The sequence below is a fragment of the Zonotrichia leucophrys genome, chromosome 5, assembly GCF_028769735.1.
Source record: "Zonotrichia leucophrys gambelii isolate GWCS_2022_RI chromosome 5, RI_Zleu_2.0, whole genome shotgun sequence".
In the NCBI taxonomy this organism is placed as follows: Eukaryota; Metazoa; Chordata; class Aves; order Passeriformes; family Passerellidae; genus Zonotrichia; species Zonotrichia leucophrys.
The window spans coordinates 38684684-38699217 of NC_088175.1; the positions used below are offsets into that span (position 1 = coordinate 38684684).

General features: G+C 38.8%; 1 protein-coding gene across 2 annotated transcripts in view; it reads right to left on the reverse strand.

Moving 5' to 3' along the window:
* PDHX (pyruvate dehydrogenase complex component X) overlaps positions 1-14534 on the reverse strand; it is a 33762-nt gene that overhangs the window by 19009 nt on the left and 219 nt on the right. Inside the window, exons 1-3 of one of the 2 annotated variants that reach the window (XM_064714539.1) lie at positions 14315-14458; positions 7955-8038; positions 3105-3205 (exon numbers count right to left, since the gene is read on the reverse strand). In XM_064714539.1, the coding sequence (XP_064570609.1) occupies positions 3105-3205; positions 7955-8038; positions 14315-14456 (327 nt within the window). In that variant the 5' untranslated portion in view covers positions 14457-14458. Of the gene's footprint in view, positions 1-3104; positions 3206-7954; positions 8039-14314; positions 14459-14534 lie in introns of those variants that run through there. The other variant, XM_064714542.1, reaches the window with a different exon arrangement.

A 14534-nucleotide genomic window follows, 5' to 3' on the forward strand; every position in this document is an offset into this window, starting at 1 on the left:
GGGGAGGGACCACAAAAAAAGGAATTCCCGTGCTTTCATACCTTCAGTCTGGGGTCTTCCTACTGAGTCCTTGGCTCCTGCTGTGTCCCAGTGTCCAGTCCCCTGGCTGGTGCCACAGGTCCCTGTGCCCTTTGCTGTGCAAAGGATCAGCACCCAGTAAAAGCCCCTTTTCTGGTGTTCCCACCACATCCCCCACCCAGGGAAAAACCTGCAGCTGCACACCCAATACCTACTCTAAGTCTATTCCTCAACAATTAATGACAGTTCCTAAACAATCATTCATCATCTGTTATGTTCCAAATTGAACCATATTTTAGGAAGAAAAAAATCAGTGTTAATTTAAGAAGCAACTCAACTGAAAGAATAGTCATCATTCTGAAATTACCCTTCTAATATTTCATTCAGTTATTTAATCTTTTACTGCATTTTACGCTGAATCAGATGTGATCATTAAAAGACCTATTCAGACAGAGAAGAAATATATATGCATGAGTTTCTATTTTACTGTTAGCCAGTTTTTCCTAAACCATACATAGATTATACAGTCAAGAAAAACCAAGAAGGGTTACAGAAGTTGAATTAATTTGAACCTCCTAATGAACCTCCTATCTTTAAATGCAAAACCCAAAGCATTAAGTAGTGTGCTCATCTGACCCAAGTTTTCCATACTGAACTCTGTCAAGATGGTTCAGAATTGTAGCTGGCATCAAAGGCACAAACTTTTGTCTCATTTCTTTAGGAAGTGAGTGAAATATCCAGCCAGATGATAGCTCAGAGGCATAAAACATTTTTAAATTCCCATTAACTACATCACATGTGAAAGTTCTGAGTGGCCCTTGGAAGCACAATCTTTTCAATAAGTAATCATCACCTCATCCACAAACCTGGCACAGCTCATTTTATAAGCCTTACACAAACATCTACTGAACACCTAATACAGAGCAGAAATATCCACCAGATAGTGCAGAAAGACAACCAAAGATCACACACTAGAGAAAAAAAAAAATCTGAAAATTTCTGACCTTATTGCTCTCTAGATATTTTAGTTTCTGAAACATCAGGTTTTCTCTGTACTTTTTAGGAGACTGGAATAAGAGCTTGTCTATCCTGTACTCTAACTCTTAGGCCCACCATTTCTAGATTCAGGGATTAAAAGAATCCATTAAAAATTGGGTTTGCATAATGATCTGTTCATGTTACTCCAACAAAGCTGCCTCTCTTCCCTTATTCTGAAAGATGTTATAGTTATTTCTACCTCCTGGCATCTCCTTCTCAGGTTCAGCTCTTGGCATTGGATTGTCACTGGATCATATAGATATAACTAAGGCTGAATGTCACTGCTCCATGACACTGATATCATCTAGCTGGTGCAGAGTCTGGCTTTGATCTATCAAAAATGTGCCACAAGAGCAATGCACAGAGAAATTTTGAAATTTGCAATGCATTTGAAATACAAGACAGGAAACAAAAAACCCCCACAGCTTCTGAAATACTAATGTTGCTTGTAGCCATCATGAATTACTATCAAAGAAACTAAGCAAATTTCAATTAAATCTCTCTAGGATTAAGTCTTTAATACTTTTGACAGAGAGAATCCCCATATCTCCCCCTCACACTATCTAACAAAGCAGTGACTGCAAATGCACAGGCAAACTGACTTTCAGAAACATTCAAAACTGAAGGAGAGATATTTAAAAATAGTGAAAGCATTGCCCAGCAATTATTTAAATAACTACATGGAGACTAAACACAGATTAAAAAATACGTCTGATGTGAGACTTCATCCTGGCATGGCAGAACAGATCCTCTGAAACCTATTAAATGTGTTCTTCCATAGTTGAAGACAAATTTAGCAACACAATTAAAAGAAGGAAAAGTATTTTAAAAACTTTTGTTTTAAATACAGTAGTGCTTAAATACAAGTTATTCTGCAGAATTGAAGACTAATGAGTTTTTGTAAGCCCTGATAGACTTCATTTCCAGCTGAGTTCTATCTTACATCCCCTCTCCTCCCTCTATCTCAGCCCCCTATCAATCTCAAGACTTTCACTTTTGCAAAGGATGTTGCCTTTGCTTATACAAAAATAGGAAGACACCAAACAGAACATCGCTTTTCAAATGCTGCCACAGAGGAAACTACTCTCCCTTTTCTGTTTTTGCAAAGGATAACATGCTGATGTAAGAAAATGCAGGTATAGCAGAGATTGGAAGTCTAATATACCAATCCAAAAAGCTTTTGTAATAGCAGCCCAAACACATGTCTGACTGAGCATAGGGTAGAATTTTCTCATGGTTCCAGGAACCAGTTTGTACCTGTTCCCATTCTGCTGTTTCCTAAGTAGCTGGACTGCAATTAATACCAGCATGCCTAATTTGTATGATTATGTGATCCACACCTCATGGGTAGATGTGCCCTAGATGAGATCTCCCTAACCAGATGACAATATTTACTGAAATACTCATCTCTCATTTTTATTCATTTTTTCCCAAATTCTTGCAATTCACCATGTTGTTTAATTATCGTGGAGGGAGAGAAGAAACAGCTGCAAGACACCACCAGCTGAGACCGCTTCAGAAAATTTCCTACTCATCCCAGTTCTTGTTCTTTCTATTAAGCTTAATCAAACTAATTTTGATAGAGGAAATCATTAACTCCAAGAACTCTTCTCTGGGTCAGCCCATGTTGTATAACATGCCACCTTGAATGACTAGCACCAGACAACCTAGCAGAGAGATGACACATCCTGGGTAAAGCACCACCCAAAATTCCAGATTCCTACTGATTGTTAACTGTTTTCCTATAACTCAGAGTAAGAGGTGTCATAAACTACAACATTTTGTGGACATAATTCACCAGGTGTAAAACATACAAAACAACAGCTTAAGTGAAAATCCATTAAATGTATACAGAATCATGTACCATGTACCAATAGTCTGGTACACACATGGCACAAATGGGGCAATTATTTCTCCCCAGAAATACAAGCAAGTGCATATTTCTGAAGGCTGAGCAGAAATTCAGCTATCTAAACTAGTTTTTGAGGCAATATGCTAAACAACAGTCTGAAGTTATAACACCCTACTGAGAAATGCAGGATTCCTACCAGTATTTTAGCCAATATGCCATCATCACTTGATTCCATGGTAACCACTGCTTTGTCCGTTTCAATTTCACACAATGCATCTCCAACATTCACTGTGTCACCTGCAAAATACAACAGAACTTAAGAATACTTACCCTAAACTTCCTTTCAGATTTGTTTAACCATGGAAGATAGATATTCACCAGAGAATACAGTTATTTTGTACTCCTTAATAAATTTTATACCTAGTTGATCCCCTATCATTACTTATCATATTGTATCTTTCCTTTCCAAATAAAATCATCAAGATTCAAGAATCACAAGCTGCTGTGACAGAACACTGACATGTTCCCAGTACTGATGTTTTCAGCAGACTTTCCAAGGGGAAGTACAATCTTTTCAATAAGTAATCATCACCCCAAAATTTATTTTCAGAACCCCATACTCAGTAGCACTGCCATGAATAAAATACTGAGCCTTCCATATTCACTGCTAGCCACCAGTCAGAGCAAGCTATCTAAAACTGCTTAGGACAATGGTATCATAGTTCAGTAACTGGTGTCTACACTATTAGAGAAATTCAGATAAACCTCAGGAATTTTAATGTCTTTGGGAAAGCACAGCTGGAAGCTTGCTTAATCTCCTATACAGTTCAGAAAGGTCTTTTCAAGCATTCATTCATACTTACTAAGTGAAATAAAAATATGCACAAGTGCTAGAAATTGCTTTTGCTACATTACACAAATCCAAGATTAATTCTGAGGCATAATTTTCCTCTGCTTTTGAAGAATATCTGTATCTGCTAGCAGATGATAAAGATATTATGTGTCTGGATTATTTCAACAAATCAATACTGACTAGATGTCCAACACTAAAACTGATATTACATTAAAAACTGTTAGATAGTTGAATGTTTTGGGTTCCAACAAAAAACAGTTTTTTTTCCTTATAGAGACATACAAGCCTAAAACATGCCTACAATTTCACATAAACTAAAATTCTAATATTTCCCCATTACCAGAAACACTACAACAGCATTACCTGTCTAAGCATTTAGCTGAACTACAGATATCACTCCATTGTGCTTAAGGAGTAGAATTAAAACCTAGTGCAGGTTACCATCTACATTTAGGTAAGAAACAACACTATAAAAAAAACCATCTCCTGTTTCAGGACTGCATGAATTAGAAAGGGAAAATGAGGTGCTGTATCTCATTTGTGTTGAATAAAAAACATCAAAAGCTCAGTTACCTACATAGTTTTATAAGTCATAAACGTTCCTATTACAGAAATTGGTAGAGAAATACACTTCATCCTTCATCTTTTTAATGTAATAATCTAACGGCCACATTCCACTTTGCAATAACTAGAGCATGAACAGTTTATAAGAGGAAGTCAAAACTCTAGGCTCTATACGAGTGTTTTAATTTCACTGGATCATTAATTCAAGTAGGCCATATATCAGATCATTAGGCAAGTACTTCTCAGTTGTTAAGAAATCAAATTGTTGGGCAAATTCTCTAATTTACAGAGCTAAGATTGGCAAACAGAAAGGAGGTTAACTCTGTATCTTAATCTGCCATCAGACTCTAAGTGTTCTGCACCATTAAAAAGAAATCTCAGTTCTCAGAGACCAACAGCAGTCTCTCCAGCAGGGTGGGCCAGCCAAGCAAATACCTTCGTCCATGTGTTTGTCACATGTCACACCTCAACTTGGGTACCTGAAGCTGTTCCCAGAAAACTAACTTCATCTTGCACAGGGAGGGCAAGGAAGTCTTCAGAGGACTGGATAAACCACTTTTCCACTACCTTTGTCTAAATTTTCCTTTCATTGCTGCAGACAAAGTTACCAGAAAATTGAAAGGCAATTGAATAAATGCAGGGTAAGAATCCACTTCAGTGCAGCATTCAAGTCCTGTGCCTGTTTTAGTACACAAGTGCAATAGATAGGATCAAAGTTACTTTCATTAGAGATTACAGTATTTGTGATAGCTCCTAATCAATGCCCAGGTTCATGCCAATTACAAATCAGCTTTCCCAATAATTAGGATTTGAAAGAACACTTTTGCAAACCATATCTTTGCTTTTACACTTTAAACCAAGCAGTATTTGCAACAGAAGTTGCCTGAACCAAAGCTCTCTGAAATTATATATACAATGCCCTTGAAAAATTTTGTGTGGGGTTCAGGTTTTCTGTTTATTTGGTTTTTTTGGGGGGTTTTTGTGTTTCTTCATTTGTTTTTGATTTGGTTTTAATGATTGAATTCCCATAGCTAAGCTGAATGGTTAGGAACTCTACTGAAGCAGAGTTTCCTTCCAGGAAATCCAATTGGCATCCAATAGCCTTGGTGCTCTGTTCAACTACTGACAGACAAGTATCCAAATCACAAGATACAAACAGCATTTCTTAATGTTGCAAATAAAATCAGAGTTGACTGAACACAGATACTGAAGTCCCAGGAGCTGATGTCTCAAGAGGTAGCAGAGTTACACTGCATGTGGATGCTGCCAGCACTGTTGTATATTCTGTTTTCTGCCCACATTAACAAGAGGATTTTGGTCTCCTGGGCTGTCAGTCTACCAGCTTTCATCAACATTAAATTCATACATAATAAATACAAGTTTTTAGAAACATAGTTTTATCATTGTGAGAATGACTTTATTACCCACAGGAATCAACATGAAACTGCATTAACAATGAGAAGGAAAAGTAAAGCTATCAATTAAATTCAGGGCCCTCTCTTCTGTAGTAGTGAAATTATCTGTCCATCCTGTGAAACCATGAAATGAAAACATTTGAGACTTACACAAAAAAAGACAGAAAGACTGTCAACATAGTATTATACTGACCCCTTCTGGTTATACAGTGGGAAAAACATTTTGTATGCAAGCAGCTTGCTTCTGTCAACTGCTTAAAAATATTTATTTTCTTGGACATCAGATTGTCAAACATTCATAGTCAGCATTAACACTGCTTTTACATGGCAAACGCTCTAGAGGATTAAGTAGTTAAGAGCATTCCTTACAGAGAGGAGTGTAAACATTAAATCGCTTCACTATTTTCTTCAATTCATCTTAATTATGTCTTTATATTTATTCTCTAGACTGTTAGAGGAAACAGAAGTATTGATAGCAATTAATTATGGTCATAGATGTGGCCAATAAGACAAAATATTATATTGGGGTATGGTCTTCTTTCTAAACAGAAAAATCGAGCAATAAAAATACTAGCATAGTTTTCTTTCAAAGTCTAATTATCAATTAAGACTTTGTTGTAATTTAATTAAAACAGGTGTGAAGCTTTTTTTTCTTTTGTGTTAGGGTGGAAGGCTAGTGGAAAGATTGAGAAAAAAATTGTATAGTTTTTACATTGTAACACTTTTTTAATGAGAACAGTGGACTCATTCATGTTGGGAGCAAACTGGAATCTATTTCAACTCCTACCATGCTCTTTGTTTTCTTGTGCAATTTTGAATGCTATAATTACTGTAAAACAAGTTGATATTTAAATTTTACAACTATTGACAACTAACAAATATAAAAAGGACTTTGGATCATTCTTTCCTCTCTGCATCATCTTGGACTTTATTAACTAAAGCTTCAAGTTTCAAGAACACTGGTGCAATTTTTTTTATTGACATAAACTACTGAATTGTTCCCAGTAAATTCTGCAAAATTCTTACTAAAAGTTTCATGAGCAAAAGACTAAGTCCACTACTGGAGCAAGAAGTCGTCTTCTAGCCACCTCTCAAAACGTATTCAAAATGTAGGAAAGCAAAGCTCTCCAGTAACACAACAATGGAAGCTGTATCAACACTTACAAGGATAAGCCAAAGGAAAAGGTTTATCTAGGCACAATAGTCAAAACATTTTAGCTATCCAAATTGTGTCTGTCAAAGATAATAAGCTTTAAGATATTTTCTTTTCTCCAGATGTATTCATCTTTTCAGGAAATCTAAAAATGCCTGTGAACAAGATATATTCCTACTGCTATCCAAAAGCCTACAATGCACAATGAACAATATCTATCTGGAATCCAAAACTAAAGTCAAAATTCAGGTTTAATACTAAATTGAAGAAGGGACAGGGCAGGAGTAAACAGGACAAAGGTCTCCTGACAGAACAGGAACCGCTGATTCTTCTACAGATCACTTTTTATTTACATACAACCTACGTGAAGGCAAAACTTGACTTTTATCCAGACTTTTTATCCAGTTGCTCCAAAATATTTTAGCAGAAGCACACAGTTGTCAGAGCACAAAGTTCAGGCTTTTTTTTGGATGAGGAAGTTGGTTTTCAGTTTGGGTTCTTTTAGGAAAAATTTCCCCATTTGGTATTAGGGTTATGAAAGGAATCTCAATTTCTCTCAGTTTTAACTGTAGACTATAATTAAGGTATTAGAAAAGATATTCCAAAAATAGCATATCTTTCATGGTATTCCATAACACAGCAGAATAATGAAAGAGACCCTCTCCAAAGTCAATGGCTCTCAGACTTCCAAAGCTACTGAGCAGCATGACAAAACTGGGAATTAAAAAACACACACTCAAACCCTGGAGGAGCCTAATGGAAATTTTTCAAAAATATGATCAATGCAACCTTTTGGAAGACAATGAAGCAAAAAAACATTTCAAGAATGAACCATTTCAAAGCAGGTATAGTTCATGATGACAGCATCCCCACACCAAATACTTTGCTTCAAAATACTGATCTATACTATAGATCACTATACTGATCTATAACCAGGAAGAATTATTTTATTTTTTCTCTTATTTTTGTCTTTTTTATTAAAAATTATCTTATTTTTACAAAATAGATTTACATAGCTGAAAAATTACAAAGAAATGTGACCACAGAAAATGCTATCTTACCTTCCTTTTTTAACCATTTCACGATGTTTCCTTCTTCCATTGTTGGAGAAAGTGCAGGCATAAGAACTTTGATACCAGGTGTACCTGCAAAACAAGCATGTGGTTATTTCAACAGGTACTTTTTCAGTATAATTCTTTCCTCAGTTAACTGCTTAACACAAAAGAAATTAAAAGTGCATGAATCTGAAAGATAATAGAACAAGGGATTCACTATGATGCTCTTTTTAAGCTTACATACAAGCAAGCCCACCAAAGAGCTCAAAGAAAAAAAGACACATTACAAAAGGAATGAAAATTCACAAACCCTGAATTCCTAGACCTGAAGTTTTATTGATCACATCAAAATACATCCTCCTTCTTCTGTCATCCTTCTCCTCCTTGACTCAGGCTGTGGAATTTTTTCCAGATTAAAGCATATCTTTTAAATTAATAAAGCCTTTGTGATCCTTGTATTGCGGATGCTGATGACACATGTCTTTCACTGATAAAGTTTGTTAATGTTTATTTATCCTTTTTACTATAAAATTATATCTACTTTGCAGAAATTGCTTGATTTCAAGTTTCAGTGATTTTGTCTTGGCTCAGTAAACCCATATGCAGAAGCAGCACTGTGTAACAGCAACTGTGTGCCATGTTAGTAGGATTCTTCTGAGGGCAGAGCTCAGGATACAGCACAGAGCTTGGCTTCACAGCAAATTACACCGCTTGTCACCTGATCCTCTACACCAAAGAGGACATTAATATGAGAGATACTACCTTTCTGAACTTTTAAATATACTTATGAGGCCAAAAAAAAGAATCTTGTAAAAGCAGCTTTCCAGTACCTGACTTTTGAGGCTCTTTCTTGAACTATTGTTTGAATTTGTGTTCAGTTACAGAACAGAAATAGACACATAGAAGGTACACATTGTATACAATGGCAAGGCTTATTTCTGTTTCATATTCCCTTTTCTCTAGTACCCAGCATTAAGAATTGTTATCATTCTTTAGGAAACAACATCACATTTCTCCTAGCTGCTGTATTGCTTGGAGTAGTCAGAAACAGCTAAAAAAACCTTAGAAATTAATAATTTTTCAGGTTTTTCCTTATTATCTGCTTTTCAGCTCAAAATTCTTCTAAGTTTTTTTTTTTTTCCTTGCCCTCTTTTTTTTCCAAAGGCTGTGCTAAGGCACATGGAGAACAGGGAGGTGATTCAGGACAGCCAGAACAGCTTCACCAAGGGCAAGTCCTGCCTGACCAAACTAGTGGCTTCATAGGATAGAATGACTGCACCAGTGCACAAAGAAGGGCTATGGATGCCTCTCTGGAGCTACAGCATTGCTCTCTGTAAATTGATGAAATAAGGATTTGATGGGTGGACTGTTTCATGGGTGAGGAATGGGTTGGATCTACAGGGTAGTGGTCATCACCTCAATGGCCCCATGGACACTGGTGACAAATCTGTTAAAGGTGCTGGCACATGAAAAGCTGTGATGTGGCAGGTTGTGTGTGTTGTGTTGCCTTCTTTGCCCAGAAGGCAAATATAGCCTGGGACACAAAAATCAGCGTGGCCAGCAGGTCAAGGGCAGTGGTTCTGCCTCTCTGGTCTGCTCTGGTGAGATCCCACCTGGGGAAATGCATCCAGCTCCTGAATCCTCAGCATAGGAAAGGCATGGATGTATTGGAGGGGGTCCAGAGGACAGCCACAAAAATGATGAGGGAGGAAGCCCCTCTTATATGAAGAAACATCAAGGGAGTCAAGGTTGTTCAGTCTGGAGAAGAGAAGGTTCCAGGGAGACCTTACTGCAGTCTTTCAAAGGGAGACCTTACTGCAGTCTTTCAATAGTTACTAAAGGGACTTTTAAGACAGATGGGGACAGACTTCTTAATTGAGCCCACAGCAATGGAGCAAGGGGTAGTGGCTTGAATTTTAGACTGGCTGTAAGGAAGATTTTTACAATGACAGAGATGAAACGTAGAAACAGGCTGCCCAGAGTGGTGGTGGATGCCCCATCACTGGGAGGTCGGATGGGGCTCTGAACATCCTCGTCTATTTGAAATGCCTCTGCTCATTGCAAGGGAGATGGACTAGATGACCTTTAAAGGTCTCTTCCAATCCAAACCACTCCATAATTTTTTTTAAATGTGACATGGAAACATTGTACCAAACCTCTAATGACCTAAGAAGCCATCAATGATCCTGACATTTTAAAATGCACCAAGAGCAGAAAGTTAGTTATTCCCTAAAGTCCCCAAGACAGCAACACAATCAGGATAATGCTACCAAAACCACTTCAGTTTTGTGGAAATGAGCTCAATTGCATGGTTGATGTTCCCAGAAGACTGCATGAGTAAATGCACTTTTTTTTTTCCCCTCAGTCTTTCCACAGTAATTTCAGTTTAATATTACTCATGACTGTCATGCTTAGAAATGTATCCAGACAATGTTCCCTTTAACACTCACAATTTCCATCTGAATTACCTCCATGCATTTTCTTTAAAAAGTTTCCTGCAACTTCTCATCTAGGACTAACAAACAGAAAAATGAACTGTGTTATGGATGTGAATGCATACCTGTGTTCATTTCCCAAATAAACATTTGAAGTATGATTGACAAATTAAAGTACAAGTTAACAATTGTTTTGTACTATACATATTTATCCAAAAATAATATTTCTCAATAACAGCATGTAGGAAACATTATACATTACATGATACATTATAGGATGCAAAACGTTCTCAGTTTCATTAGTCTAGTTCAACTTAACAAGTCTGACTCTGACAATCAAAACATTATTTTGAACTCATATCCCACAAATATCTAGGTTTATTAAGAACTAGTGGACAGACCTCATTTTAAAAAGTGAAAATAATCCACATTTTTAATGAGGAAAAATTAATTCTTAAAAACAGTGGTTCACATTTCTCTTCCATGAAGAGCTACTTGATTCATTTCCCAGAATATGCTTTGTACTTTGGCACAAATGCAAAAACTGAGCAACAAATTTGTGCCACAATAACATTTTCCCTTCAATGTTATGAGCAAGTACCACAAAATATACAATCCATTCTGGTCCTTTCATCGAGTTAGGAGAGGAACTCCAGCAGCACCTAGCCATGAAATGGAGAGATAAATAAAACTGGATACAAAGTAGAAATCAGGACCTTGTGCACTCGTCTAATGCTTATTCCAGAGAGGCCCATGCTCAGAGAAGTTCAGTGCTGTTGCAATTAAGAGCTGTTTTAGTTACTTTTGAGTTAATGACCACGCACAAACCAGGCTTCACTGTGCCTCCTCAAAGAAAAGCAACCTTACAATGTAGAATTACCTTCACCAAATATTATTTGCCTTCATTAAATTAAAAAAGGGGATAGTGAAAGCAATCACTGCATTTACATAAGTTAGTTGCACTGTACAGGCAGCCCTTACAAGCACCTTGGGAAGTAAATATTGCTGCTTTGCAATTGTGGGTCAGAAAAAAGTCCTGGCAATTTGCACAGAATCTCAAAGGCTAAGCTCATGGGCAGATCAGAATTTAGAAATGTAAGCAAGTAAAACTTCTGAACTTCCAGTCACCATCCACTGATTTTTACTTCTATCAACTGCAGCTGTGTTATTACACTTCAAAAATGTGAACATAAAAGGAGGAAGACTCAAAAAGAACCCAAACAAATTTCACAGAAACAGGAGATTGCTATTTTAAAGACAGCTCTCTGTGAATCCAAGAGAATTTGTCTTCTGGTGACACATTTTAACTGCGGAGTCTGGCAACATTTCTGCTGCCTTCCCTCTCCATGAAGGCATTCAATGCAAATTTAACCTGTCCCACCAGAAAGATATTTCATAACTTCCTACACACACTCTGCAGTCAGTAGAGAATTGAAAAATGTACAGCAACTTAACACCAATGATAAGATTATGAAACATTAAAAACAAAGAAAAATTGACAGACTTTAACATAAAGAGGTCACGCTATTCTATTTTCTCATTTTCCTATTTCTGTGTGACCAACAACTAGGAATTCCATTCTGAATTAATTGTTTTAATTATGCAAAACAACTTTACCAGCACCACAAACAAGGACAGAAACACAGAAAGAAACAAAAAATTCATGTGACTTGATAAACTAGATCCACATGAACCAATAGTGGTCAAATAGTGACTTTTTCAGAAACAGAAGAGCAGAGAAATAAAATCAATGCTAAAATAAAATTTACTTAAACTTACATTGTCAAACTAGGAACGAAGGGTGAATTTTATGTCCAAATGAGCTGTATTTTACCAGGGAATTTATGACTTCTCATCTTTAATTTTAGAAGCAACAATGAAGTTAAGAAAAATGGTATCACTAAAATACACATCACCTTGGAAAGCTGTAAGTACACTAAGAGGGGCTGAATGAGGAAAGCCTGAATGAGTTAAAGGTGTGATCTATCCACCCTAACACTTTAAAGCTTACTGTAAGGAATTAAAAGATATTAGTTACTCGCCTATCCAAATTTAGAAATTTAATTCCAGCTATATATTAAGTACTCTCAACATAAAAAACCCAACAGATTGTCTGGGAGAACTGTAGACAAAGTTCTTTAAGGAGTTAAATAATAAGACCAATTCAGAAGTAGTTTATCATGCATTATATTTGCATACTATTATACGTAGAAAGAAGCAAGCTTTTTCTAATAACATTTATTTCAAGAAAGGGACAGACTTCCCTGTGTCACACAGCAGGTTTTACAAAGGAAAAGATTTTCATACTGCAAAGTAGCAAAGGCAACAATGCTGGAAAGAAGGGGATGTTGAGGTCTAAACCACAATGATGAAAGTGGCTCTGAACTACTACTGAGTTTTATTACACAAGTTTAATGAAAGCTCACTGTTTTGTAAGTGCACTCAAACCTCAAAGAGTTCAGGTTCTTCATGCTCAGCATCACACCAGGACCTCATGACAATGCACCGGATCACTGTTTAAATGTTTACAAGTTGTAACTTACAGAGCAAGTAGGGAAAGATCAAATTTCATTTAAGGATGCGTAACTCTTCCCACATGTCTTAGAGACAGAGGAAAACATGGAAGGGTAAATGATCTGCCTGATAATCGTGCAGCAACAAACTCCTGAAAAATACATCTTGAAAGGGTGTTGTCATAACCTCACACCTTGACTTCTACTTAGGAAAGCATGCTAGATATGCAATTAATAAATTCTACTTTTCCCTTAAAAAGCCAAATAGAATTGCATAAAAAATACATCACACACCCTTCTCCAGCTACCTGAAACATTACCAGGAGAGTAAGATGACAAAAATGTAATGGAATTACCAAACATGGACCAAAACAACCAAATAGAAAAAACTTTCTTTTTCAGTGCTTAGCTATACATCCACTTACAAAACACACTCCTGTTTTCAATGGTGAAAACTCTTTCCTTATCCACAACAAAATATTTTCATATTTGAAGGCTTATTTTTCTCTGTAGATTTCACTTTCTTCCTTTTCTAGACCTTTAACAACTCTCACATGTCTCTCCGAGTTCTCCTACACATCCCGATGTGCTTTCAGTCCCTCCAGAGACCGAGGCAAACACAGCCCCATACTGGGCTGCTCGCCCTGCTCCCGGGGCTCCTGCCCAGCTGTGCCCAGCCGTGCCCAGCACACCGCGGGCCCCGCTCGCCTCCCCACCCCGGGAACCCCCCTGGCACCGCAGCTCCCCGTGCCCCTGCCCAGCTCACGGAGGGCTGTGTCCCGGGGAGGGAGCCCACGCTGGAGCAGCACACGGAGGGCTGTGTCCCGGGGAGGGAGCCCACGCTGGAGCAGCACACGGAGGGCTGTGTCACACACGAGGGAGCCCATGCTGGAGCAGCACACGGAGGGCTGTGTCACACGGGAGGGAGCCCACGCTGGAGCAGCACACGGAGGGCTGTGTCACACACGAGGGAGCCCATACTGGAACAGGGCAGGGGCTCCGGCTCCGCTCCCCGAGCAGCGGCACTACAAGCACGGGATGAACGCACCGTAACCCTCGTTCCCGTCTCCCTGCGCAGCCGGAAGAGAGGAGGCAGGGCAGGGTGAAGAAAAGTTGTTTGGGGTTTTTCTTCCCCCCTTTGCATTATCCTGCTCTGATTCTGATTGGCAGTAAAATCAATATCCCCAAATCGAGTCTGCTCTGTCCACGACAGTCACGGAGCAATGGTGTCTCGCTGTCCTTATCTCAGCACCTGAACCTCCTGCTGTATTTTCTCTCCCTGCCCATTTGCGGAGGGAGCTGTAGAGGAGCTCCGCTGAGTGCCTGACATCCAGTCAGGGTCAACGCGCCGCACCACCCGCTCTCAACCTTCTCTCCTCGCAGACACACCTAGAGCAGGGCACCAGCCCGCCACTCACCCAGCAGCTCCCAGGTGCCGTGCAGGTGCCTCCATCCTGGCCGGGCGGGCAGGGAGAGCCCCGCACCCAGCGCCGAGCGCCCGGCCCGCAGCAGCCGCAGCAGCCGCTCCCCACCGCCGCTCAGCCACAGGGACGCCGCCATCTTCCCCCGCCCCCCGACCGCGCCGGGGCTGCCCCGCTGCCTGCCTGAGCAGAAATAACCGGGCACGCCCCCGGCGCC